Genomic DNA, 27,777 nt, shown 5'->3' with positions numbered 1-27,777 from the left:
CATGAAGTAATCAGACAACCGATCCCTAAGTATCCTCTCACTCTGTCTACAGTTCTCCCTAGCCTTGCTTCTTCCAGGCCTATCCCCCTCCCGCCCACCCTGCTCCCCCAAGCCTCGCCCCAGGGGTTTGGCTGGCTTTCCGCTATTCCCAAAGATGTGCCCAAGCTAAGCTCTCCTATAGAGGATATCGCTTTCTCTCTTTGCAATTGGGTGCTCAGAATCTCCTCCCTCCTCAATATTTTGCCTATGGAGGAGCTAGAGCCCGCTAGCTCCCGCCCCCTCTCCGGTGATTGGCATAGGACGCGGCTCGTCCCCGCCCCCGCTTGACTGACGGCTGGGCTCCGGCACCGCCTTCAGTCCCTGGGCGCTAGCTGGCGGGGGTGGCTGGGACCGTTAGCTCGCCAGGCTGGCAGGCTCCGGGCCGCTACTCCGCTGGCGGCGAGGATGGAGACGATGCGAGCGCAGCGACTGCAGCCTGGAGTGGGCACCGGCGGGAGGGGCACCCTGCGAGCGCTGCGGCCCGGAGTGACTGGGGCGGCGGCCGCCCCCGCCACACCCCCCGTGGGCCCCCCGCCCGCCCCCCCGCCCCCCGCACCGCCCCCGCCGCCCCTGCTCCTGTCCGGGGCCCCGGGGCTGCCACTGCCTCCCGGCGCCGCCGGCAGCCCGGCCGTGCTGCGGGAGGCCGTGGAGGCCGTGGTGAGGAGCTTCGCCAAGCACACGCAGGGCTATGGCCGAGGTGAGTCTGCGGGGTCCCGCCTCCTGCCGGGACGCCCTCTGTACCGAAGCCTTGCTCCCACAGTCCTCTGGATCGCTCTTTCTGGCGCAGAGCCCTCACATGCATTTCCTTTTGGGGAGTTTCCTTCTGGGCTACACACACACACGCACACGCACACGCACGCACGCAGACTCACACTCATACACACGTTTAAGCCTCTCACCTCCCCTTTACTGAGTTACTACTATATTCTCCAGGGATCCCTTTTTACAGACACAACCCTGTTTTCTTCCCAACCTTTTCTCCTTCAGAAACGGAATTTCTCCTGCAGCTTAATGACCTAACATCTCTCTGCCTTTGAGGACCAGTCCCGTCGTGTGGGATCCTATCCTTTATCTCAGATTCAAGACGTTTCTCATCCATACCCTCTCAACCTTCTGTGATCTCAGCATTTTCTGGGCTCTCTTGTAAATGTATTTCATCTCTCTGACTTCTTAATTCTTTTCTTATCGTCGCTCTGAGATTTCCAATGCAACTTCAGAGTTGCTGGGGAATTCGGTAGTGCCTTCACGAGTCACTTAGCATAACTGCTTTTAAATCTGGACCCAAACCATTGAACTTACACCAGCTTCCTGTGACTTATACCTCACTTCGAGGGCTTTTTTAGTATGGAGCCTCTCAGCTCCGGCCTGTCTGGCTCTGTTTTCCTGGCCCTCGCCCAGGAACCGAGGATAAATCCCAGGCCTTGGCCTCTCAATGTTAAATTCCGTGGAAAAGAGCCAGGGAGCAACCCGATTTCCAACAGAAATCTTCCTCTTAAAGTTGCCTAATTTCTAGGGCTTCTGAGAAGGGGGATTTGAGGATTTTCTTTGTTGTTTCTGTTTAACCAGTGCAGAATTTCCTGAGTTTCAACTCCAGATTTGTAGTGTAACAAGCAAGGGGGGTGGGATACAAAATTTAGGTCTGGAATTTCTGAGACATCACTTATCTCTGGTTGGCCAGGTCCTGCCTGACCTGAAAGTGACTATATCTTTAACTTTCTAGTCTAATAATAATGTAGAGAAAAGTTCAGGGCTTTCTCTACAGACAGTAATGAGTTGGTTGTGCTTTTGTATTTTTTTTCTCCCTAAGAAAGTATAGTGAAAAGAGCACAAGCAGGGTTTGGAGTCAAACAAGTCTGGATTAAATCCCAGATTAAATTTCTGTCATTTGCCAGCTCTGTCTTTGGGAAAGTGACTTAACCTCACTGAGCTTTAGTTTTTTCAAAGGTTGTTATGCGGATTAGATGAGATACTGCGCCTGACACATAATGGGTACTTTAAAAATAATGAGTATTATCTCAGATTTATTGGTTCATATTCCTTTGGGAAGAAGATGTCTCATTTTTTCCCACTCTGAAATCTTTACAGTATAAACCCAGAGTCCTATGAAAACAGAGTTTTAGATCCATTTTGTTATATGTGCCCAATGATACACTCACCATCAGCTTCCCTTTGTTCTTCAACAGTCTGAATCCCTACCGTGAGGCAGGCACTCTGCAGGGTGCTGGGAATACAGTTGTGCATGATTCTGAAATTCGTGGTGAGGGGACACAGTTGTTTTCCTAGTTTAAGTCCTGCGTTTAACAGCGGAACTGCCATCAGCTATTGTCCTGCTGCTTTCTGTCTCTTTAAGTTGAGACCAAGGGCAGGTCTACCTCTGGGCATAGGATTAGCCAGGAGTGGTCACTCCGGGTCTGAATCCTTCCTCTTGGAAACTTGCGTGAAAATTGTAGAGGAGTGTTTCCTTTCTCTTGTGTTACCTGGAGAGCCTCTGCTTTGGCGTCTAAACTGAGTGTCCTGTGAACACTTTTTCATTTCCTTCGAAAGGATGAGGAAACAAGGGGACTGTACTGACAAAGAGCAATCAGTCAGGCTTCAGACTCTGTGCAGTTCTTTCTTCCGACCTCCCTACCTCCCACCACAGTGCTTCTCATTAGTTTTGAGTTTCTCATTTCCAGTCTGGGTGTCCAGCCAGTACTTCGGGAGAGTTTGGCAGATAGTTCAGCTTCAGGCAAGCAGAATCTCTGCCGATTTGGCTCAGAAGCCCTTCACCACATGGAATCACTTATTTTGCTTCGATTAATAGGCAAAACTGCCGTTGGCATGTACCCACATACCCTTGTGACTGATGGTGTGGTATTTGGGGGCTGGCTCTAGTCCGCTGAATATAATTTACTCTGATCCTTGCCCAGTCCACCCTCTGATCCGGCAGTGCTTTGCTGCATCATCTTCAGTTCACACCCTTCATCACCTTCTTACTGCTTGAAATTCACCTTGGAAGAGTCACGGTCTTCAGCTTTACCTCCACTCATGTAGGATCTCAGCATCTACACAAACAAAACAAGACACAACCTCTTCTGTTATTTCACCTGTTTGTCCTGTATTTCCACCCCCCCCACCCCCCATAAATCCCTGCCCAAGATACACACATAGCTCAGTATGCTGTAGCATCTTGGAGAACCTGGCCCTGTCAAATAATGGCTGTGTGATCTTGATAAATTGCTTAGTCTCTCTAGGCTTCATCTGTTCTATTTATTCATCTAACGTCTATTTCTTGATCACCATCTGCAGCGGTAAACAAGACAGATACTCAGTCCCTACCTTCATGGAGCTCACAGTCCACTTCCCAGAGCATGTGTGAAGTTTAATGGTGAGATAAAGCAGGATAATACAATAGAAAGAGAGTTGGCTTTGGAGGCAAACAAACATGGGTTCTAAATCCTGGTTCTGCCACTGTGGCCTGTTCCTTAGCTCACCAACATTTTGTAGAATGGATATTATAATACCTATCTTGATAGTTTCGTGCGGATTAAATGAGATAATGAATGTAAAGCATGTAGCACGTAGCACTCCGTAAGGGTCACTATTACAGTGCATTTGGAAACGCTTCGAAAGCTGAGCATGAGAGGTGCTATTAGCCTCACCGTTTCCCTTGCCCCTTTCTTCTATGTGGCATATAGTCCCCTTCTAATGTTTGACATCTGGAAATCTCCAAACTGCCATGACTGACTGAATGACTTTCCTTGCTAGGTAACTTCTGCATTGCCCTATTCAAACCCTTTTTTTTTAAGTATTCCTCTCCGTTTATATCATAATATGGTTCTGTGATTGGAAATTCTGCCCAGCTTTCCACTAGGTTGAACAAGTGAATCTGGTGGTATTTTCTGTCTAGTTGTTCCTTTTCCTCAAAACCACAGACAGCTTCTTTGCCTGTAAGTGACCGTGGAGTAAAATTGATTGATCTGAATATTTCCAATTTTTGGAATTGGAAATATTAGTTTCCTGTGGTTGCTCTAACAAATTATCCCCACTTTGGTAGTTTAAAACTACAGAAATTTATGTTCATTTTTATGACATCAAATTTTGACTGTAGTTTTCTATATCGTTTTAATGTTTTTACTCTGGCGGATATGCAATCTGTACCTTTCACCCCACTCGGACATTCATCTAATATTTTATCTCCTAAGAGCAAAACCAAAATTATTCTCTTTTTGTCGCTGTTCAGCATCATGGTACAAGTAATTAATATTCCTCACCCTCTCAGTCTTTCTTGTCCCTGTTAGCTCAGCAGCCATCAGTGACTTCCAAAAAGCCACTGGAGCTGTCAGATGTGTATGTGTCATTGCTTGCCTCCCACCTCGCTGTTCTTTTTTTTTTTTTTTTGCAAAATCACATTCATGTGATTTTTTTTATGATTTCAGAGTTCAATTTTATCAAATAGGTACTGAGGACTCACTGTTCTTTAACCATCCTTATAGAACCATTATATCTGGTTCCTCACTGAAAATCTTTTAAAACTGTGGGCGACCCTCCCCCCCATAAATATTCGTATGTGCACACATAATTTTCTTAGAGTTTTCGGGGACTTTTGAACCCCCTCGAAGCTCAACCATAGACTTGACTTTGGGCCCTGGATTAAGGTTTCCAAACTGAAAAAACACTGGCATCAGGATATCTACATTCCTGCCCCCGTCTCTGCCACAGCTGTGTGACCTGAAGCAAATCACTTACCCTTCCTTAGCCCGAGCTGGGCTAGATGATTTCTAAAGTCCCTTTCAGCTCTAAAATTGAATGTGTCTGGGAGCATGTTCAAATACAGATCACAACTAATTTCTTTTTTCCCGGAGCATTTGCCCAATTTTCCATTTCATGTTTACATTTCTGAAATAAGGCTCCCTATTTCCTGTGGCTTTGAGTAATCATTAAAAAATAGTCCTGTACTCTGTGTCAAAAGGAATTTGACTGGATGAAGAATGGACGCATGCTTTTTAGTGGGACCTTCCCCATTATATGTTCTCCTCCCCTTCCTCTTTATTTCAATATTCTCCCTATTGTTCGCATGTCAAGAGAGCTGTCATCCAGCGCATTGTGCTAAATTGTCTCAAAGAGGGAACTGGGGCTGAAAAGATCTCAGTGGAAAGAACAAAGATGGCTGAGCTTTCTGGGCAGCAGTGACCCTCGAGGAGCCCCTGCCAAAACTAAGGGTGGGAAAGAGAGTTTCCTTTTCATGCTGTCTTTTAATGGAAGAATGAACATTCTAAAGTCAGTTAAATATAGGGTATTAGAAAAGAGCTTATGCTGCCTTTCAGAGACTGGCTGGTACACAGGGTGCTTGCTTCAGCTGTAGAGCAGGTGAGATAATAGTTATTATTGGCCACTAGATTTTTTTAAACACCTTGCCAGAAGAGAACACGTATTATTTATCTTTGCATCCCTAATGGCTAGAATAGAGCTACATACCTATTATGTGCTCATATTTTTGCTTAATGTTTGTGTGGCAACCATGAAAATGTGCTGTTCATATCGCCCGGTGCAGGGAGCTTAATTGACGGACAGCCTTGAGCTGCTGTCCTCTCTAAGTCCATCATCACATTTGCCCTGAGGCTATACATCCTGCAGGCTGCTCCCAGACAGTGACAGAGCTCAGCAGGGGTGCTAACTCAGGCATATCCTGGCGAGAGGTGGGACCCCTGTGGCTCGAGGACTTCCCACTCGCCCGGCCAGACCTCTCTTGGAACTGCACTGCAGTCTCATATTCAGCCTCCTTCTTTCTCTCTCTTCTCCTGCAGGTGCCAGACCTTCGGCATGGGCTGAAGCCTCTCCCTTCTCCTACTTCCTCCCCAATAAATCTCTTGTATGTCTGTCTGCCCCATGTCGGTGTCTTCTCCTTGGCAGACCTGAACTAACACAATTTAAAAGGATGAATGAGGCCTTGTAACTGAGAGTAGAAAGTAATCATGCCGGAAGATACTGGAGAATGCTTGTGATAACTTAGGAGGCTTTAGTTAAAGCCATTTGAAATGTTTGGAACCCTTGAGTCAAAGTGATCGTTTCCAAAGGCAAACTGCTATCTCCCCTCCTTCCATGTATAACCCTTCAGTGGCTTCCCTTTGCTCTTCGGATGAAAGGTTATTTTTGAAGCACGCCAACATGGCCTGCAAGGTCTGACCCGGTCTCGCCCCGCTTCCTTTTGCAGCCTCATCTTGCATTACACTTCCCCTCACGCTCTCTTTTCTAGCCACACTAGTCCCTTTATTCACCATATTCCCCGCTGCTGCAGATCCTTTGTACATGCTGTTCCTTCTGCTCAGAGCTCTGTTCTCTCACCTTTTTGCCTGCTGAATTCAAATTCATATCTAAGAATATCACCTCATCAGGGCGGCTTTATCTGGACCTTCTTAACTAGGTCAGATGCTCCTGCAACATTTCTCACCATCTAGCGCTCCTTTATAGCACTCACCACAGTGGCTACCTTTCATTTGTTTGAGGCGATTCGGTTAATATCTCTCTTCCTCGTTAGACTGTAAGGTACATAAAGGAGAGGAACAGTCTATGGTTTCGCTCACTATCGTAGCCTAGCATCCAGCACCGAGTCTAGCACAGAGCAGATATTCGATACATATTTGTGGAATGGTTGAGCCCAAGTATTGGGGGATGAGGGGAACTGTCCTGGAATACAGTGTCAGGTCTGGCGTTTGATTTCACTCTATCTAAAACCAGTAAGTTAGCCGGTTACTGTTGCATGGATGCCAGCAGAAGTCAAGAGACTTCTGGGTCGGAGACAAAGGACTTTATAACTCAGAGCACGACATGAGCATCATGTCTGTTTGCATCGGTTCCCGTTGCCTCCCAAGTCCAACATGGAGGGCTCGGGTAGACACTTGCACAGGCCATGGGTTGCGTTACAGGAGAGGGACACTGAGCTTGGGAAATCTGCCATTTGACAGCAAGCAGTAAGCAAGCTTGTTCTTTGTCCCAGAGGGATACGTTATCTCATCTGTCAAGGGTTCTTGCTGCAAACACAATCCTGAGAAATGGCCCAAGTACACAGCAGTCAGGGCCTTGACGTCTTGGCATACCCAGCAAGGCGGAAAGGCGCGCAAGACCTGCGGAGGGTCGTCTCCCAACACACGGCTTCTCCAGAAATTACTTACGTCCAAGGCAAGCCTCAGAAGAGAAATTCGTTTCTCTCCTTCTTTCCCTTCTGCCCCCACCCTCTCCCTCCCCCTCCTTCACCCATCCTCTCTCTCCTCCTTCCTCTTACATAGTGTACACATAGTATTCCAGGACAGAAAAGGAATCTGGCTGTGGGTTTGCTCACCAGAAGCATAGGCTTGAGAATGGCTAATAGGATCACATTTCCTTGAGTGGCAGTATAGTGCGATGGTTAAGGACACTGACTCTGGAACCAATGCCTGGGTTTGAATTTGCGCTCTGCTACTTTATAGCTATTACATCCTTAGGCTATTACATCCTATAGCTATTACATCTCTGCCTCCCTTTCCTCATCTGTGAAATGGGGACAATAAGAGTACCTGCATCATAAGGTCGTCGTGATTAAATGGGTGACACACAGCAAGTGTTCAGTAAATGTTCGCTCTCATTATTGTGGCGGTGATCTACTTGCACTTCCTCAGGCAGTGATAATGGCCTGCCGACCTTGGAAACTCTGCCTCCAGTGTTTCAGTTATTCCCCTTCGGTGTCCAGGACTAATCAAAACGTGAAGTGGAGAGGTCGGGGAGGAGGGCAGGCACACTCTGGTCTTCCTATGCAAATGGCTTAATCACAGCCTATGTTTATTCATCATTAACGGCTTTTAAATGGTAATGGGCAGGGAGCTGAGGAAGGTAGACTCTTGACGTAGGCGTGTTGAAGCAGAGCACCGCTAGGAGGCGCTCTCCTTGCTGAACGCATTTCTCTTTTCGCAGTGAACGTGGTGGAGGCGCTGCAGGAATTCTGGCAGATGAAGCAGTCCCGTGGGGCTGACCTGAAGAATGGGGCTCTAGTGGTTTATGAGATGGTCCCCTCCAACAGCCCTCCCTATGTCTGCTATGTCACCCTGCCTGGGGGAAGCTGCTTTGGGAGTTTCCAGGTAAGAGCTGCGAATCAGCAGGAGCCCAGATAACTGCTTAGGTGCCCATAATGACTTTCTCCATCACTTTGGCCATTAAATCTCTGTTTGAAATCACTCATTTGAAGGCCGGAACCAAGTCTGGGCAAATCATTCTGGAAAGCATCCGAGGCTCATCTGACCACAAAAAACCTCACCCTGCAAAACCTCAGCCCCACTTTCCATTTGAGCAGTTACGAAGATGCCTCCTCAGCGTCTCAGACTACTAGCACCTTACCCATGTCCCGATATGGCTTTCCAACTTCCTGCCATCTCCTCTGGAGGACACAGAATACTATTCCTTGACCCTTTTTCATAGGCAACTACTGAGAAAAGCAATATTTGAGTTCTCGAAGAGACCAAAGGGGAGGGACTACGTTCGGTGAAAATAGTACCCATCTAAGAGTTAGCAGATCCAAATTCTCACTCCCCTGACTGCCAGCAGGGCACGTCAGGTAACTTCTGTGGGCCTCAGTTTCCCCACCTATAATATCAAAGAGAGAGGTTAGATTATTTCTAAAGTCTTTCTAGTGCTAGCACTCTGCAGTTATATGAGAGACCTGTAATATGTGGTGATGAAAAGAGCTTGTTACTGTAGGATAATGGGAAGTTTGACTAGTGTGAATATTATCGTCAAAGATGGATTCTTTACGTTGCATATAGGGAGGAAGCCTTCTGAAATGTCAACTTAGAGTCTCGGTGGGAATTTAGAGAATAGACACTTTTGTTCTGTTTTCCAAGCGGTTTATATAACCCTTAGACAAAGTTATTACCCCTGCTATATGTACCTTGAACTTCCCCATCAGATCACTTATCACAACTTACGTAATTGATTGTTTCTCTCTCCCAGTAGATGATGCTCTATGGATGTAGAGATAGTGTCTGTCTTCTTCCTTGTTCAGTTTTAAATCCTAGCACGGAGTAAGCAATTAACAAATCTGTTGCATGCATGAGTGCCATCACAGCTCAGTTCCTGCCTCAAACACCAGCAGTCTTAGGGAAGCCTCATTTCAGATCAGGTGACTAAATTTTTTTCCCTCAGAACACCAGCCATTCGAGAGAAATAAATAGGTGTCCAGGATGACTACTGTTTATGCTTTCTCTTCTAGAGAATAAGATCATTCCTTTCTTCTCCCACCTCATCATATTGTTGAGTAAGGACTTGATTATTTTATGGCGATGCCCAAAGTTCGACCATTATAGTAATTTGCTCTCCGTTATTTCCTGAAAGAGTAGAATTACTTGTCATGCCCCCTTTCAGTTTCTCTCTTCTATATTCACTTTAGAGCATGTGAAATTTCTCCCGGTGGTTTTCTTAATAGATAATTTTTTAGAAAGGGCACTATGTAGTAGAATGGGCAACAGGCTAGTAAATAGAGAAACAGAAAAATTGAAGAAGCAAGAAGACTTAGGGTTAAGGTACCAAGCTTCATATGCTGTCTCGGAGAGACCTGTCAGTCAAAGGAAATTGAGAATTATTGATATTAAGGATGGTTAAGTACCAAACACATCCTGGTCTGCTTTTTAAAACTACGGCATCACTTTCTTCCTTTCCTCTGATCCTAATCGTAAATGACAGAGGGCACAGAGGCCTTCGAAGCAGCCAGTGAAGATGAATTATAAAGGAATCCCATGGTGCCTAGGGATTTAAACTTGAGCGATTGAAGACTTCTGAAAATTAGATTTCTTCTGTTATACCTATGTTGGATACAATGTAAAAACATGAATTTTTAATTTTTTCATGCTTTCCTCGAGTCATCTTTCCTTCTCTTAGCCAACCCTGTCCTCCTTGCTTCCACTGGGGGAAAAAAAAAGACTACAGATGCCTTCTTTAGACCTCAGACTCTGTTCAGGGATAGCGCCTTGGCTCACTATGTTATTGGGGGAACTGCCTGCTCACAGCAAAAAGCAAAGTCCAAGAATCCCAGATGGGTGCTTCTGATAGAGACTCCCGGTCTCCTCTGCAGAAGCAGCCTAGACACAGTTTTGTTCTAATCTTAGGTTATCTAGAGGAATGAAAAAAATCTTGCCTGTCCACAGAACAAGAAAACAAGATACAGATTTCTATCAGGCTGGCCAGAATCTGGCTTTTGAGTAATTAATTCTGTTGACAGTTAAAACAGGGCTATTTTTCCTATCCAGTGATTATCTGCTGACTTCAGCAGCCTTCCTCATTCTACATTCAACTTGGTATGAGCTAGAGCCATCTCCAGTTCCCTAATGATTTCAGGATGTTGAATCAGACTTATGTTTCCAAATGTCTCGACCATTTTGCAATAAAAACTTTGGAGCTTGTGTCGAACAAAACTGATTTATCCAAAGAGTGTCCAAGTGTCTTCCATCCCAAGTGTTTCGCTCCCTATGTTCCTTCTCTCTCTCAGATGCGCATATACACGTATTTTCTCTCTCTTTCTCTCTCTCCCCTGCCTAGTTTTGCCCCACAAAAGCTGAGGCCCGGCGGAGCGCTGCAAAGATTGCACTAATGAACTCTGTGTTTAATGAACATCCTTCCCGAAGAATCACTGATGAGTTCATTGAGAAGAGTGTCTCCGAGGCCCTGGCATCTTTCAATGTAAGTTACTTGGAGTTGGAAGGAAGGCGAGTGGGGGTGGGAGAAGTGGCTGGTTGGGAAGTGTTGTATATTATTGGGAAACAGAGCATGGATTCTTGTTTCCTTTCCTGTCTACATCTCTGTTGTTGTTTTTTTCTTCTCCGTCAAGCTTTTGTATTACATGCTGTATATGTCTCAGTCTCTAATTCTATATGTGTCTGTTTTTACTGTTATTTGTCTCTTTGGTATCTAGAAACCTCTGTGTCTCTTTGATCTAGAAACTTTTAATACAAGATTTATGGAATTTTAGAGATATTCCAAAATAAAAATTGAGCTTAAATTTTGCTTTCTCCAATTTTGATTTAGGACTTTAGTCCCTTGTTCCTTCACTGATCTTTTATTTGACTTTTTACTGTCACTTGTCTCTTGCCTCCATTACTTCATCTTATTAATAAAGCACACTTTATAATACAGTGTCTTGTCTTTTTTCATTTCTAGAAATGGGGAGGATAATTTACTTACTCTCTTTAAAAAGAACATCTTTTCTTTGGAATGATGACGATGATGGTGATAGCCATAGCTAATCCTAATTGAGCATTTACTTTGTGCCAAGGACCGTTCTTGGGATTTATATGTATTTTATCTCATTTGATCTTCACAATGGTCCTATGAGGTATCATACCATTATTACCCTTGTTTCACAGATGAGGAAGTTAAAAACACCGAAGTGAAGTTTTCCCTAAAGCGACAGAGCTAGTAAGTGGTAGAGCCAAGACTGGAACCCAAGGTGACTTACAGACTTCTCTAGCGTAGGGTACACCTTAGAAGTTAACACCGTCTTCTTCCGCCCTACCCACTCCCTCCCCCACCACAAGTTCATTGACAGAGTTAGACCAATTTTCTGTTTCTGCTCTCTTTGCGTTTAAGATGTAATTACATATACTAAACTGCTTCAGTTATCTGTTTTGTGGATTAGTGTTGAATACTTTAAATTATAAAGTATTCATCTGTTTAAAGGATCCATCTGTTTTTCTCCCATCGCTTTTTGCCCCAGTCAGCAGTAACTGCAGGGCATAAAAACATTTCTATATTAATCAAAGCCAATTAAAATTAAGAAAGTACATTTGTCATTCTTGTCACCTAATGTATTGTAAAATGAAACATTAGTTTGGATTATAGAAAGCAGTGGTTATGAACGTGGGCTCTGAATCTGTTATTTTGAAATTATGGTTCTACTGTCTATGTGACTTTGAGCAAGTTACTTATTCTAAGTCTCAGTTTCCTCATCTGTAAAATAGGATAACAGTTATACCTATCACATAGGATTATTGGATAAAAGAACATATTCAAGCCCTTAGCACACGTTATGTATTTAGATGCCTTTGGATGCCAGTAATAGAAAACCTCACTTCAAATTGGCCTAAGGAAATAAATAAAGGAACTAAACGTGTTATCTAACATGGACAGGAAGCCCAGAAGTAGGGCCGGTTTCAGGGCTGGCTGCATCCATGGATCAAGAATGTCATTATCTACTGGCTCAAATTCTTTCCATCTCTCCACTCATCCATCCTCTAGGTACCAGCTTTGTTCTTGGACCAGCTCCCCTCGGGGTGCAAGGTGGCTACAGAATTCCAGACATCAAACACAGACAAAACTACATTCAGAAACCGGACAAGACCATCTTTTCTAGTGTCTCTTTAGTAGAAAAGAATCTTTTCCCAGAAGCCCTCCCACAGATCTCCCTTCTACCTCCCAATGGCCAGGATTCCCACATTAAAACCAATTTAAAAAAATAACAACAAAAAATTACAGGCAAAAGCGATTAAGATTTACGCACTGAGTTAGGATAAAATCACTCTTCCCATAAGCACGTGGGAGATGAGGAGACACTAGAATGAGATTAAGTAAGGAAGAAGGAAATAGATGTTGGGTAGGTCACCAGCAGCATCTACTATAAAGTGTAAGTATAGTTCAAGTAGAGAAATGTAAACTATTATTATCATGCTGCTGTTCCTCTTTGATTAACCCCCAAGTTGAGAACTTAATGGATTTCTCATTAATATTCCTATATAATCCCCGCTCTTCAGAATAACAATTTTCATCTGGTCATAGCCATGGGTAAAGAGCGATGCCCATGTTCTTTGCTTTCAGATTTTGTTCTTTTAAAAGTCCTGAATCTGACACTATAGTATACTATGCTTTTTTGACAAATCACCTAGCCTCTGTGGATCTGAGTTTCCTCATTTGTAAAATAAGTAGGTTGAATTAAATTAACTCTAATTTCTTTCCAGTTATATTCTAATGTTCCTACCACTTATTCCTACCAAGTATTCTGTGATTAAATGTCTATTGAATAAATGGAGTTCATTTGTAACTGTTGGGCGTAGTAGTGTTGATATGAGGTAGAACTTCCCAACGGGTGGGTCATGCCACTCTGAGGTGCTCCAGATAGGTTACAGATGTTCCATGCTATTGATCCCCTCAGCTGTCAGGGGACTGAGCAAGGCCTGAGGCAGATGGACTGCTCTGCCCCACAGCCTCTGTTGGCAAGCTGCTCTGCCAGCAGCCTCCTCTGTATACCCCAGTTGGCTGTACAGACATGATCATTTTCTATGTGCCGTATCTTGGAAAATCTTGGAGGTATTGAATAAGGTATAATATTGAACAATTATAGGCAAAAATGAAAACGGCGGCTTGCTTCAGAGCCCTAAATCCTAATAATGAAGTTTCTGTTTTTTCTTCCTCCCTCTAGCGTTTCACTTCTAAATCCAAATTTTGAGATCTTTGCTTCACCGTGAAGATTAATGACATGTGGCATGGTTTTTTCTCATGAGCCACAAAACAATATGGGTTGATCTTGAGTAGTTCTGACCTCTTGTTGACTCTAGCGCAGTGAAAACAAATAATAATAATAAGCCAGCACTTATGGTGTACTTAATAAGTGCCTGGCATTATTTTAGGTGTGATACATATACAGTACAACCCTATGATGAAGTGCCCCCCAATAAACTGAACTTGGTTATAACTTCATTGGCTCCTGACCTCTACCCTGTCTTCTTTCTCAAAGAGAGCAGAATAAAGTTCTTGGGAGGTGCTGTGGGGGTGGGGGGTTGGGGGGATATGGTGTGGAACTGGCTAAAAGAGCAGGCGAGTTCTCGGGAAGCAGGAGGAGAAAGTTGGGTCCCTGTGTTCCCAGTAGTGTCCTGGCCTTATTTCCCCTGATTAGGTTGACAAAAAGGTCACCAATAAACCAGGAGATACCCTTATTTTGGAAGTCTCAGCCAGCCCCAGGATTTGGAATTATCCTCAACAATATTAAACCAGCACCAAATAGCACCAAACCAGAGCCAATCCCAGAATGGATTTTGATGGTGTAACTGGCCACCGGGTCCAGAACAATAAGGCACCCACAACTTATATGATTGGAGTTTTTAGATATTTAACCTTTTTAAAATTAAAAGTGTTTTATTTAATTCTCGAAACAATCCTATAAGGTAGATCTATGATTATTCCCACTTTACAGATGAGGAAACTGAGGAGCAGAAAGGTTAAATGACTTCACTAAGCCCACAGGACTAGTAGGAGCTCCAGTCCAGGCTCTTAACTTCTCCACTGTATTGTTTTTTGTACACACTAGGCTTGCAGGTAGGACACGTCTCTTAGTTCTACCCCTGCAAGGTCATGTCACCAATGGAAGACACACAAGGCAAATGTGCGGGAGTCCAAACTGCTACCCAGAATTTGCCATGCTTGTGGCTCCTACTGTGTCCCTTTAAAATGCATTTGCCCGCTTGTCCTCTAGGCTAGTCCACCCCCACATGCTGAACTCACTGTGTTATCTTGGCTAAATCGGGGCTCTTCTCCATGTCTCAGTGTTCCCCATTTAAAAATAAGGAAAATCAGATCGACCTTTCTCTATCACCCCAGTTCAAATGCGTGGTGACTGGAATCTTCTAGGTCTGTGCTCATCAGTAGAAGAGCCACTAGCCATATATAGCTAGTGAGTACTTGACACGTGGCCGGTATGAATTGAGATGTGCTGTAATCGTGAAAGCGATATCAGATTTTGAAAATGTAGTACAAGAAAAAGAATGTAAAATATTTCATTAATAGTTTTTATACAAATTACAGTTGAGATACTATTTTGAATATATTAGGTTAAGTAAAATATGCTAGTAAAATTAATATGTTATTATATTAACTACATTTCTATTGGGCAGTACTGCTTGAGCTGATAATCCTGACTGAAAATCTATTTCTCTTTTCCTTTCCTCTGTTACCAGGGCAACAGGGAGGAAGCTGACAACCCAAATACAGGCATTGGTGCCTTCCGATTCATGCTGGAATCCAACAAGGGCAAGTCAATGTTGGAGTTCCAGGTACGATTCCGCCTACTTCCCTGGCTCTAATAACATGTGTCAGCGTGTGTGAGTGTGTGCGTATGTGCGTGCGCACGCCTCCTCCTCATTCCTAACGCATTGCTACTCAATTGGAAGGGAAGGGAGAGAAGGCTGTTAGAATATTTTTCAAAATATAAATACCTTCCTTCCCCCAAGGGCATATACGAGTTGGTATAAGAGATGCCTCCACAAATACATTTCGTAAAATGGAATTCCGATGCAACGCCCCCCCATATAAAATCACTGTCCTGGCTCTCCATGTTTTCTTCCTCCAGGAGTTAATGACAGTTTTTCAACTCCTGCACTGGAATGGCAGCCTTAAGGCCATGAGGGAAAGACAGTGCTCTCGGCAGGTAAGAGATAACTGTGGGTGAGAGGAGTTGGGCAGAAGACTATTTTGAGGTGGCTGATGTGTCAGGAATAAGCGGGCCTGTGGACACCAGCTGGTGAATATTGACAGCCTCGCTTAAAGTGCCCTCTTCACTCCTATTATCTTTCCTATTTAAACCTCAGCTGTGATTCTTTTGCCGGCCTGGCTTCCCCCACCAGGACGGTTCCCTTAAGAATCTTCTTAGAGACTTCGGTGCTGACTGCAGTTAGGACCCCAACGCTAAGAGTTCCTAGTCCCAGTTAGGTCACTGTGCTATGAAACTTCACCTTGTCAATGACCTTCACATTCCTCTCCTCCTCCAGGAAGTGTTGGCTCATTATTCGCACCGGGCCCTGGATGATGATATTCGCCACCAAATGGCATTGGACTGGGTGAGCCGGGAGCAGAGTGTGCCAGGGGCGCTGTCCAGAGAGCTGGCCTCCACTGAGCGGGAGCTGGACGAAGCCCGACTGGCAGGCAAGGAGCTGCGCTTCCACAAGGAGAAGAAGGATATTCTCATGCTGGCTGCTGGGCAGTTGGGCAACATGCATTCTTCCAACTGCTAGGCGTCCACCCACCCACATACTCCCTCCCCATCCTCTTCAGGCCTCTTTTTATATGTTCTTTCTAAGACTTAGTGTGATTTCTGTACATACTTTCTCAATTTTATACTTTAAAATATAGATATATATATATATATATGTATAAATTCTACACCTGGATTCTTATTTGCTGAGAGATCCCTTTTCTTACTTCTAGTTTTCGGATGTGGTTTCATTTGAAACATCTCCACTCCACTTTACAGGAAGAGCAGGCTGTCCTGGGAGCTGTTGGCTCTTACACTCCCAGTAATTCTGCATAGTCATTTCAGTAACACAAGACGATTGACTAAGGGTTTATGTCTCCTTTTCAAATAACAGGGAGCAATAAATTAAATAATAATAATAATAACAATGGGGAGCTTGATTAAGGACTGTGTGCCCCCCCACCCCACCCCATTCCTGCTTCTCTCGGAGCTCCGTGGATTGCCATATGAGCATGGCTTCCGGTTTATCTTGAGGCTGGAGCTCACTTGGTACCAGTTGTTCCCCAATGTGTATTTCCTAACCTCATGCACCTCTCCTCCCCTCCCCACCCCTCCCTTATTCCTCCTCCAACTCCAACCGGTACTTTGTTTTGAGTCTTCTTGCCTTTTTATTCAGAAGGAAGTAGAGATCTGGTGTCTCACTGTTAAATCATTGCTGAGAGAGTGCCTAGGAACAAGAGGAGTGATGAACACAATCCACAGAGTTTATGCCCGAAGTTGTTTTCAGGGCATAGATGCCACATCCAGATTTCCAGATGCACTCTACACACTACAGAAGGGGTCAGGGTTGAAGCTGCTTATCTTTCCATATTCCCTCTTCACTCCTCCTCCCCAGCTCACTCAGCTTAGTTAAGCCTTGTATTTAGACCTTCCTGTCTGCAGAGATTGGTAGAAGGTAAAACATATCTCCCTCCTCTCTCTCCTTCCAGTATTTTGCTCTTTGCAAAAATGATCTGTCCTGTTTGGTGAGGGCCACGTTCCTCTCACTGCCATGAAGCTGCTGCTGTCTATTACCTGAGATGTACATACCTTAGATTCATGTTTGTTTTCTCTGTTTTCCTTCCTCTTCCTCCACATTGATTATTAGAGCATGAGTAGATCAAGAAAATTAGATGAGACTTTGACATTATGGTCTTTCCTAATTGGAACCCTGGGAGACTTGCAGGAGGGGAAAGAGAATCAATGATCGGCTATTTGTGTTTTCAATACTGTTCTCTTTTCCCACCTCTCCCCTGGGTGGAGCCAGAGAGAAATGATCTGGAGTACAGCTAAAGCTTTCACCTTTGGGAAAAATTATTGTAGGTCTCTCTAAGATATATTTCTTCTTTGTTTCTCTAGTCTCCTTTATACTATATTATAGCTCAGCGCACTTTCTAAACTGAGATCGGGAAGTTTAATGTTCCTATAGTTAGTCTTTCCATTTAACGATGATACAATTTGCTTTCGGAAATAGGTTAGGAAACAGGCCACAGTTTGCTCTTTTGGATCAGATAGGGACAAGATCAAAGTCAGCTTACTTGCTTTTGAAATCATCTTGGTGACCAGGACACACGGGATCAGAGGTAAGGAATCTAACAACAATTGTATTAGTGCTTGAAAGGGACTTCCTTGAATTCTCCAAGCCCCTTCTTAATATTCCATGAAGCACATGTAGGGTTGGAGCAGAGGCTCCTACATTAAGCAATGGATGTGTCTATTCAGTTTTTATTGGTATTTATAATCCAGAAATCATAAACCCTCATTGCTCTTGTGCTCATTTCTCTGGAAAGTGTTAAGGGGTGAGTTGTGGGAAGAATTTGTCCTTGCAGCTCCTGGATTTATAGTTTTTCTCAAATACCAACTACTAAGATCCCAAAGAACTTGAGAAAAATTGTTCCCTATCTGTAAACTTTTGGTGTTAAAGATTTCACTTATCTTTTTAGTACTTTCTATGTATTTTATATGTATAATTTTATACAATTAAAAATAGATTTTTGTCTAGTGAGCCAGATTGACTCTTTCTTGAGACCTATGTATCAGAGAAGCTTGAAAATGACCCTTTCTTTTACACATATACTAAAAAAAGAATTTTTATTAATATTTTTTGGGTGGTAGACATAAGATTGTACTGCTGGGGGAGGGCATGGTGTCTCCCTTTCTCGGGACATTTGAGGAGCCTGGATTTTGTCCTTAGTCTTTTCTGCTCAAGCTCTACCCATTTCCATTGGCAATCTCACCCATTCTGGTGGTCTAAACTCTTATCATACACACGAGTCTCAAAACTATTTCTTCTACCCCAACCTATGTTGAGCCTTTACATCTATATTTCCACATATTGAACATCCCCACCTGAATGTAACAGAAGCTCTTTGATGTCCATCTGTCACATGTCCAAAATAAAACCTGTTTCTCCATGTGTTTCTCTTTGAATCCCCAGATCTGTTATTGGAATTGTTATTTACCCAGTTATCTAAGCTCGAACCTCAGATCCATCCTCACGTTTTACCTACCATCATCTCATTAGCCACTTACTGTCGAGTTTACCTCCTATATAAACATCCAAATCTGTTTTGTCTGTTTATTGCCTTAGTTCAGTCATTTATCATCTCTGGGCTGGACCACTACACTAACTTCCTAACTAGTCTCTGCCTTCATTTTTAACATCTCCCACTCTATTGTCAGATTTCTAAAATATTTGTGACTGTACCACCCCTTTACATACATCATCACTTAGCTATCCTCAGCTTTACCAGCATTTCCCAAAGTTCTATATGTGAGCCCTTGGTATTACCTGTGATGACTTGGGGGTGGCGGATGGACAAACGTTTTTCATTTTTACTAGTTATGCTTTTATCTGAATTTATAGGGGAAAAACATAGATCTTCCACTTATGGCAGTGTCATTTAAATTTAGTGTAAATTTATTTTAAAAGTCAGTTTAAGTAAAAATATGAATAAAAAATAGTATGGGGGCTATTTGCAAATGTTAAAAATCATGAATACTCAAATACTTGAAGTAGTGAAATTTCTTGCCTACAGGGTAAGTTCCAAAATCTGTAGCATGGCATGCAATTTGGCCCTAAACTGTATTTCCAGCTTTATTTCCTAGTCACGCAGCATCAGGCATACAGAATTCCTTGCTATTCTGCTCTGCATTCATTCAATAAGTATTTAACAAATGTCTACTTTGAGCCAGGCACTGTTCCAAATTTGGGGGATATATTTGTAAATGTGAGTCTCTGACATACGGATTACATTCTGATTGGAAAAACAGGCAGTAAGCAAGTTAGAAAATAAGGTAATTAAAGATTTGGATTTAAGTTCTGTGAAGGAATAAACAGAGTGAAGGACAGGATAGAGAAGACCTCTTTGGGTGACCATAGTATTTTAGGGAGACAGAAGAGATGGGTTTGAACTAGCCATGTGAATTGCTGGAGTAAGAACACGAGAAACAGGAAGTTGCAAAAGTCTGAGATGGGAAACAGTACAACACAGCTGAAGGGAAGTGTAGGGAGAGCTTAATGTATAAGAGGGAAGAATGGTGGTGGAAAAGGTTGGCGACAGAGGGCAAAAATAATTCAAGGAAGGCTTTTTAGTAGGGATGTGATCACACTACCTACTGCGGAGAATGGATTAGTTGTCTCTTAGTCTCCGTACAATTGCTTTACCTGGAAAACTACCCATCATTTAAGGCCCAGTTCGAACGGAAGGCCTCCCTTGCATAGACTCGCCTTACACCGTCCTGTTGGACACTCTCTTTGTACTACCATAATGCTTTGTGATAGCAATGATCACAAATGTAATTATGAAGCAATTGTTGATAACGCAATAATTTTTCCTTGTATTGCCAACACTTCTTCTGAGACAGTCATTCTTGTTTGATTAAAAAATTTATAAATAAGTGAATCCACAATCTACTGTTGTTAAAGGCCTATATCGAGATTCCAGAATCCGGGGGCGATATGGATTTTGCCTCAATCCTAGGTTTTTAAACGTGAAATACTTGCACTATCTTCAAAGAAGCTAAAACCTCCATTTTATTTGAAAGGATGACTTTTTTTTAATTCTCAGAGGTGGTGGGGAGAGTTTGGGAGTTTACCTTTTTTAAAAAAGTTGGTTATCTGTCTCACAAATCGTTATTTCATGACAACCTGGTCTGTTAGTTTCTTTAAGAGAAATTTGGTACCTCCCTATGTTCCAGAAGCAGCTTTTTGAGCCAGCATTGCTGATTGAACTACTTTTGTAAAATGCTCGCATCACAGATCCAGCTGCTTCAATGGATAGGGTACAGGCCTGAAATTCTGAGAAAAAAAAACTTTCATTTCTTAGGATGGGGTGAAAACACATGGAAGGCAGGCCTGTACAAAAGAGATTAGGCCGGCCTTCACTGTCAGTAGTATTTCTTGTAGGATGCTCTAGATCGGGATCCCCAACCCCTGGGGAACAGGTCAGAGGCCTGTTAAACAAGGGACCACACAAAAGGTGAGCAGCAGGCTAGCAAGCGAAGCTTCATCTGAATTTGCAGCCACTCCCCAGCACTAACATCACTACCTCAGCTCCATCTCAGATCATCAAGCATTAGCTTTTCATAGGAGCATCCGTCCCTGGTACAAAAAAGGTTGGGGACCGCTATTCTAGATAAAAGGAAGCCACCGATTGCAATTACCCCCAGTCCAACCTTCACAACGTGGCTGCTTTTAGCTCAAGACCTGGTCAAGATGGCTACAGGAGCACTTCCGGCCCTTCCGGCGCTAGGCCCGCCTCCTGTGCGTATTTTTATCGCGCCAGGGGCGGGACTTAGAGTAAGCTCTTGATTGGTCAACTTGACTGGCGACCTTTCCCCTCCGCCCCGTTCCTGAGGTGCTGAGTTCTGAGCGGCGCAGCCTAGAGTTAGAACGAAGGCAAGATGGCGGACGTGCTGGATCTTCATGAGGCTGGGGGCGAGGATTTCGCCATGGATGAGGATGGGGACGGTGAGGACACTGGAGGCGGCTGCGGGAAGCGGGGAAGGTGCGAGAGAAGGGCTTCCTAGGGAAACATAATTTCTCTTCTACCCGACAGGGAGGATGGGAGCGGGGAACCGGGTTTCGGTTGGACTGGAGACTCCGCCCCCTTCGGGAGGCTTGGGGGCGGGATCCGGAAGGGACCCGGGCTGCAGTTGTTGGGGTCCGCTTTCAGATAAGGTCTTGGTAAAAAGACTGTTGTTGTAAATGTCATCTTTTTACTTACACTTTGACTTATGGGGCTTCAGAAAGCATCCACAAACTGAAAGAAAAAGCGAAGAAACGGAAGGGCCGCGGCTTCGGCTCCGGTGAGTGTTTATGGGGAAAATGGGGTCTAGAGTGGCTAGAGTCCACCCAAAGGTTTTGGAGTCCTCATTCAGATTCACGGGGAACAGTGAGAGAAGGGGGTTTTCCGGTGATCTCGTGTATGTTTCCTATAGAAGAGGGGTCTCGAGCGCGGATGCGTGAGGATTATGACAGCGTGGAGCAGGATGGTGATGAACCCGGACCACAACGCTGTAAGTAAATTGGAGCCCGTAGGTATCTGTGTCTGTAGAGAATTAGGGGCCAATAAACTTAAATCCAGTAGGAAAGGGGTCAGAAAAAGCTTAACCAGTCTCGAGTCTGCACTGCATTCTTGTGATCTTGCTTGAAGTTTTTCTCTGTGTGCTCAAACAATCTCCCTTTCTTCCCCAACAGCTGTTGAAGGCTGGATTCTCTTTGTCACTGGAGTCCATGAAGAAGCCACCGAAGAAGACATCCATGACAAATTTGCAGAGTATGGGGAAATAAAAAACATCCACCTCAACCTGGACAGGCGTACAGGATACCTGAAGGTGCCCTAAGTTATACCCCATTGCCTCTCTTTCCCCATAACCCTTAGCATTGGTAGATCTCTCATGTTTGCTGTGGTTGGCCAAGAGCAAAGTTGAAATAAGTTAACATTGGAAATTGATTTTGTTAGACACAGCAGAGACAGACAGAAATAGGCAAACATGTATTTACAGTAGGGATATATGACGTACATTCGTTGTTTAAAGTTTATAGATTTTTCTACTTGAATAGAAAATAGCTTGGTGGAATAGAGTTTTGATATCTGTTTTTTCCCTTGCTTTAGGGGTATACGCTAGTTGAGTATGAAACATACAAGGAGGCTCAAGCTGCTATGGAGGGACTCAATGGCCAGGATTTGATGGGACAGCCAATCAGCGTGGACTGGTGTTTTGTTCGGGGTCCACCCAAGGGCAAGAGGAGGTAAAGTGGAGAGGGCAAACACTTTCTTGGTGAAGGGGCTATGAGTGAAAGAGAATAAGGACATTGTATTTTGTCCCTCTGACGGACACCCTCCTGTCTTTCCTTTTCCCTAGAGGTGGCCGAAGACGCAGCAGGAGTCCAGACCGGAGGCGTCGCTGACAGGCCCTCTCTTGTCCAGGCGTTCTCTCCATCGATTCCATTCTATGGACAAGGGTCAGAACAAAAGCAAGATGCCGCCTTGGAGAAACAGAGCTGGGTTGGAGCTCGCTGTTTATATTTAATATCTTATCCTGTTGATTAGTGTTTCTTTTGAGTTATGAATAAATGTCGCATATTTGTTTTCTACATTTAAAGTTACTTTCCTGTTCTAACATTGCAAATCCTGAAGCATTATTTACAGTAAGGCAGTGTGGGTCACTATGAAGCTGCTTCTCCCAGTGACTGAATTCTGTGTGCGTTTGTATATTAGACATAGTCTCAAGTCTCAAAGGGTCAAAGTAGAGACTTTGCTTAGTTTTTCCCTTCCTTGAAAGGTAAAAGCCAGGATAGAAGTGAGCTGTTCTCATGATGTTAAAGAATAATTTTTCTGGTCCTGTATACTCTGTCCTGAGCAAATGGTTGTTACAGGAATGTTTCTTTGTTTCTCCTGACCTTGCTGCCACTTTTGTTTATACTTTAAGCTGTGTAAGGGTTTGACTCTCCTGTTGGGTAATTCTCCCAGACCCTCCTTTCCTGGAAGAGTCTATATTAAGTGCTTGGTGCCCTCTTTGGCAGACAAGGGTAATGCCCCATAAAAGGGAGGATCCAAAGGAGCACCGAGGAGACCAAAGAGGAGAAGGATGTGGCTGAGCCTGGGAGAGACTTCTGTTAGCATAGCAGGAGAGAACCAGAGACCCGGCAGGTAATAAGGTCCAGCAGAGGATGAAGGTCAGCAAGACAAGCAAAGGCCAGTCTCAGGGCCTTCAGATAAACGGGAGAGATTGTCTGAGGAGCGGCAGAGGGCAAATTCACTGGCAGGGGATGGGAATTTAGAAAATACACAGAAATTAACCACTCAGCTTTTCACCCAAGTTTAGAGTGAATTAATGGATAGGCAGAGATAGCGATATGGAGTTCTCCCCAATATATGGAAGAGAATGCTGTAGCCCTCTTCCCCTTCCCACATTGGGACTATATGCTCCCTTTCCCCCAGGGTTTATGACACATGCTGGAGAAAAGGTTTGGTTGAGATGCTATGTTATGTGAAGCTACTAAGTCTATGTTAATCCTTGATGGTGTCCCAAGAACAAAGAAGAATACTGATCACCTTTCTCTTTACTCCTTGCCCAGCTAATTTAAGTTAGAGGATGGCTAGAGGCTGGCGAGAATTGGAGGCTTTCAATAAAATTAATGTGCAGCATCAAGTACTAGAAATACAGTTAAGATCTCATTTTGAATTTGATAGCTATCAAATTAATGAGGCTAGAGGCAATAGTTTTAGGGTACCGATTAGGACCTGAGGATTGGAGTCTCACTATGTTCCCTTCTTTGAGGACTAGACACTGAGGACAACACAGCTATAGCAGATGGTCATGGCAGGCAGCAGCAGCAGAAGGTGAAGTTATAAGTGGTCTCTTGGCCAATGAGCCTTTGGTGATACTGATTGGGCCAGCTTGGCAGACTGTATGGAACAGAAACAGCTGGAGTGGGGTTGAGGACTCTTAAAACTGGTCCCCCTCCTCCTCCTCCACAACCTACTCATGTCACACTGTCTGCTCCCAATTATCCTTGAGTCTATGCAGAGCAGTGCAGTGCTGAGTTGCGGTTCCTCCATGGTGCCATATTTAAAAGGTTAGAAATATATTTTGAAAATCCCCATCTTCCCCCCTAGGCTATAGAGCTAACCATTCAATTTGTTAAATTCTGGGATTTAAAGAATCCTGCCTTCTCGAGTACTACTGTAAACATTGCATTTATAAAAGGATATCTTTATCACCTTGACAACATTTTTAGCTGAAGTGATTTTCCTGATGTGTCTGATTAATTCTGTGGAAAAAATAAATCTTGGATAAAATGGATGCTGCTAAAATTTCAGGCCACTTTCCAACCACTCTGTGAAGTGACCTTTGGTAATAGTCTTATGTACAATAGCTATAATGGTGAAACAATGTTAAGTAATAAAATTCAACATTTTCCAAATGCTGTTGGCTGCCCCTCCCCCTTTTTGGTAAATTGCTGAGATTTTGGTTTGAATCACTAAAGAGTATTTTTCAGTTTTGAGCTTTAGAGTTAGTACCTTGGTTCAGGTAAAGTAGATGGTGTCAGTTTGATAAAAGGAAAGCTCTGTAGGTACCAGATTCCTAGGTATAAGGCATATTGGAAAAGTGATTTCTGCAGGCATGAGAACTTTAAGGAAAAGTGGAGAGTATCAGCTATTAAGTGCGTGGAGTTACCATCCATTGTAGAAACTGTCCTTTCAGTTACTTCTGATACTTGGAAACTTGAGCCTAACTAGCTCACTACTCCCTCATCACACCAACAGCACACTTAAAAAATCTTTTTGACAGTATTTTAAATACAGCATACAGGCAATGTAGAGTTTACACAGTAGACACTAATTTGGAACCAAAAATATCACCTTGTTCACATATATCAGTGTTACCATCAGTTTGCCATTGGAGCACAAGATTGCTACTGTTAGCAGGTTGTCCAGCTGTGAGAAAGGATGAAATTCATCTCCTATGTCATCCTGTGGCTCATAGGTTTCAAGTGATTTAGCCAGTCTTAGCTAGTTCATGGTAGAGCCTAGACTCAGAAAAACAAAAGTAAAAAAAGCAAATAATGCAACAAACAGGCTTGTAACTCTTAAGTTCACATCTAAAATTTACTTCATATAAACCCAAATAATTCCTTTTGCAATTATGCAACGAGCTGCTTTGTAAAGCTTGGGATAGCAGAGGTCCTGTTTACAACATGTGGTTAGAAGATTATATATATGTATAATCTACATACATACATACATATATACACATATATATGTGGTAGTAGTGGTTTTTGTTGTGGAGGAATTGCTTCAATCTAGCTTTTTTCTAGATTCTAGTTTATTTTCATATTGAGATTTGATTAACTGGTACTCAGACCACAGGAAGGAAAGCTGCAGCGTACAGTGGCCATTTGTTTCAGGAACATGAGTGTTTGACGTGTGATGTTCCCCAGCAGCCATTTAACAGTGATATTCCAAGTGGGGTCTAGGGGCATAACCACAAAAACTACAGCTGCTAAATGGACAGATAGTCCCGAGACTGGAGAGGGGCAGAGCTGGCTGGGTTGCGGCGGCGTCACTGACCACAGTACAGCCAGCCAGCTTTTCTCCAGCTAAGGAAACAAACAGCACAGTGGTCACTCCCAGTCGGACCTTGTCTGCAGCTGAGAAGGTGGGCAGCTGTGAACTCTCTACCTGCACTCCTGATCCCGTCCAGGCCTCCTCCCTCGCTGCTGACTGGCCCCAAGGGGTGTAGGGTGTGAGTGAAGAAGTTAGCTAGCTACGATCACTGATTCTTCACTTTCCTTTTTAGGATCCGTAGCTGGTTATTGCGAAATTCTTCCTAAAGTCTCTGTCTCTGGACTCCATCTGTGTTCTGGAAGTCACCTGTCCAACTGTCAGGGGCCCTGCAGGGAACAGGTGGTGGCTTCTACTTCCATAGACTTCTTTAGCCTCTAGAGCGCGGTACTGGATCGCATGGCGCGCGCGTGTGGGTGTCCTGCTCGAAGCCCCCCGGGGTGGGGTGGGGTGGGGGAGCCCCATCTCAGCCGCCTCCGCGAGATCTCGGCGGCGCTTTCTCGCCCCGCCCCACGCCTGCAAGCCCCGCCCTTGGCCCAGAATATTTAAAGGAGACCGTGCCGGTGGAGGCGCGCTCGGGAAATAGAGACGCCCCGCCCCGCGACCAGAGGACGCTCTGCTCCAGACCAGCACGAAAACACAAGGCCCAGAGAGCAGCGCCTCTCGTACCGAAATTCCGCTTCGTGGGGGCGGCCTTGATTGAATCCTGACGATGTTTGTCCCTTGCGAGGCACCGTGGGGCGCCCGGGAGGCGTGACCGGGGGCGGGAAGTGGGGCGGGAGCGGCGCTGCGGAGCCGGGGCGGCCGCTGTCATGGACGCCTGGGTCCGCTTCAGCGCCCAGAGCCAGGCCCGCGAGCGGCTGTGCAGGTGCGGCCCGTGGGAGTGGGGGGAGGGCGGGCGCGGGCGGACCCTCGAGAGGCGAGGTCGGGTCGCACTGTGGGGTCAGCAAGGGTCAGCTCGGGCTACGGGGGCCCGCACGGACCGCGGGGCGCTGATTTGAGCCGGCCGTGAGATGCGCTTCTGCTCACCGAAAACATGGGGAAACTGAGGCACGAGTGGGCCAGCGGGAGGCCGCTCAGGGTTGCTGTGCCCACCGACGACCAACCCTTCCCTCGCTGGGCGGTGGTGGGATGACGAGCGTTCGCCCCGGGGGGATAGCGACCCGGACTCTGTCCCCGGGGCTGAGGAGTCGCTCCAAGTTTCCGTGTCCCCTCACCCTGCCGTCACCCTCGGCCCTGTCGTCTGGTCTCAGTTCGGCTCGATGGCCTTGAAATGTCTTAGTTCACGTATCATGAAGAATTATCTACTCTCCAACTGTCCCCGCCCCCTCACATATCACAGACACGCTCACGCGGATGTGCTTGCGAGGGACCCCGTGCCGCCTTCACTGCCCCGTCATTGTCAAATTTCTTACCTTCGCAACCCTAAGTAGTGCCCCCCGCCCCCTTCCAGGCGCCTTTTTATTCTTACGCCTTTCTCTTCTCCTGGCCCGGAGGAGAAACGGTGAGTTATGGACGTGAAGAGGAGGAAAGGGCATGGTCTCAACCTGGGAAAAGGGGAAGTCCACACCGGCCTGTTGGAGGACATTTTTGGGGGGAGGTTAGGGCGATCTACCCCTTACCTTGCCCGTCCTCCTCTCCAGGGCCGCCCAGTATGCCTGCTCCCTTCTTGGCCATGCACTGCAGAAACATGGGGCCAGTCCTGAGCTGCAGAGACAGATCCGACAACTGGAGGGTCATCTGAGCCTAGGAAGAAAGCGTAAGTCACCGTGCCTTCCCTTTTATGACCCCGGCGCGCCCTCCATCCCCGGCTGTTTTCCCTGAGTCCCTCCCTGCTTCCTGTGTTGGACCTTCTCTGCCAGCTCCCCCTCGGGCTCTGCACTTACTCTCTACGTGCCTCCTGATTGACATAAGAGAACAGGAGCAAGGGAGTATGGAGGATTGGAGAAAATGGGACAAGTTTGAGAAAACTGAACTGGGACTCAAATTAATTAAAATTTGAAGTGAAAAAGAATGAACTGTTTTTGCTCTTTTTAAACATTTTTTGTTATTACTGTTTCTGTCACTTGCTCAACTTTCACCCTTCTGTTTTTTCTCTTTCTCTGCATCTTGCTCTCTTGTTTGCCCTCTACTTCCAAATCCTTGCTTTTTCACGCTAATCCCCACAAG

General features: G+C 44.9%; 2 protein-coding genes and 1 long non-coding RNA gene across 4 annotated transcripts in view; 2 read left to right on the top strand and 1 right to left on the bottom strand.

Annotated features, from left to right (window-relative positions):
* The first annotated feature begins 350 nt into the window (after positions 1 to 350).
* On the top strand, positions 351 to 16,358 carry LIX1L (limb and CNS expressed 1 like). The gene is made up of 6 exons (XM_039841424.1): positions 351 to 736; positions 7,966 to 8,129; positions 10,579 to 10,719; positions 14,982 to 15,077; positions 15,374 to 15,451; positions 15,792 to 16,358. The coding sequence occupies exons 1-6, from the start codon at positions 445 to 447 to the stop codon at positions 16,032 to 16,034; spliced, it is 1,014 nt and encodes a 337-aa protein (XP_039697358.1). The 5' UTR covers positions 351 to 444; the 3' UTR covers positions 16,035 to 16,358.
* Positions 1,847 to 27,354, bottom strand: LOC120585161 (uncharacterized). Its single transcript, XR_005648258.1, has 3 exons — positions 27,231 to 27,354; positions 20,699 to 25,073; positions 1,847 to 3,083 (listed from the first exon to the last, which is right to left on the bottom strand). It is a non-coding gene; the product is annotated as an uncharacterized LOC120585161 (long non-coding RNA).
* The window catches only part of PEX11B (peroxisomal biogenesis factor 11 beta), a 6,031-nt gene continuing 4,430 nt past the window's right edge, over positions 26,177 to 27,777 (top strand). For both annotated transcript variants that reach the window (XM_039841426.1, XM_039841425.1), the window contains exons 1-2: positions 26,177 to 26,476; positions 27,252 to 27,367. In XM_039841426.1, the coding sequence (XP_039697360.1) occupies positions 26,421 to 26,476; positions 27,252 to 27,367 (172 nt within the window). In that variant the 5' untranslated portion in view covers positions 26,177 to 26,420. The remainder of the gene's footprint in view (positions 26,477 to 27,251; positions 27,368 to 27,777) is intronic.

This window comes from Pteropus medius, unplaced genomic scaffold (genome assembly GCF_902729225.1).
Source record: "Pteropus medius unplaced genomic scaffold, Ma_sr-lr_union100, whole genome shotgun sequence".
NCBI classification, from domain to species: domain Eukaryota; kingdom Metazoa; phylum Chordata; class Mammalia; order Chiroptera; family Pteropodidae; genus Pteropus; species Pteropus medius.
The sequence above is the reverse complement of the archived record's forward strand: the minus strand, read 5'-3'. Positions and strand labels throughout refer to the sequence as shown.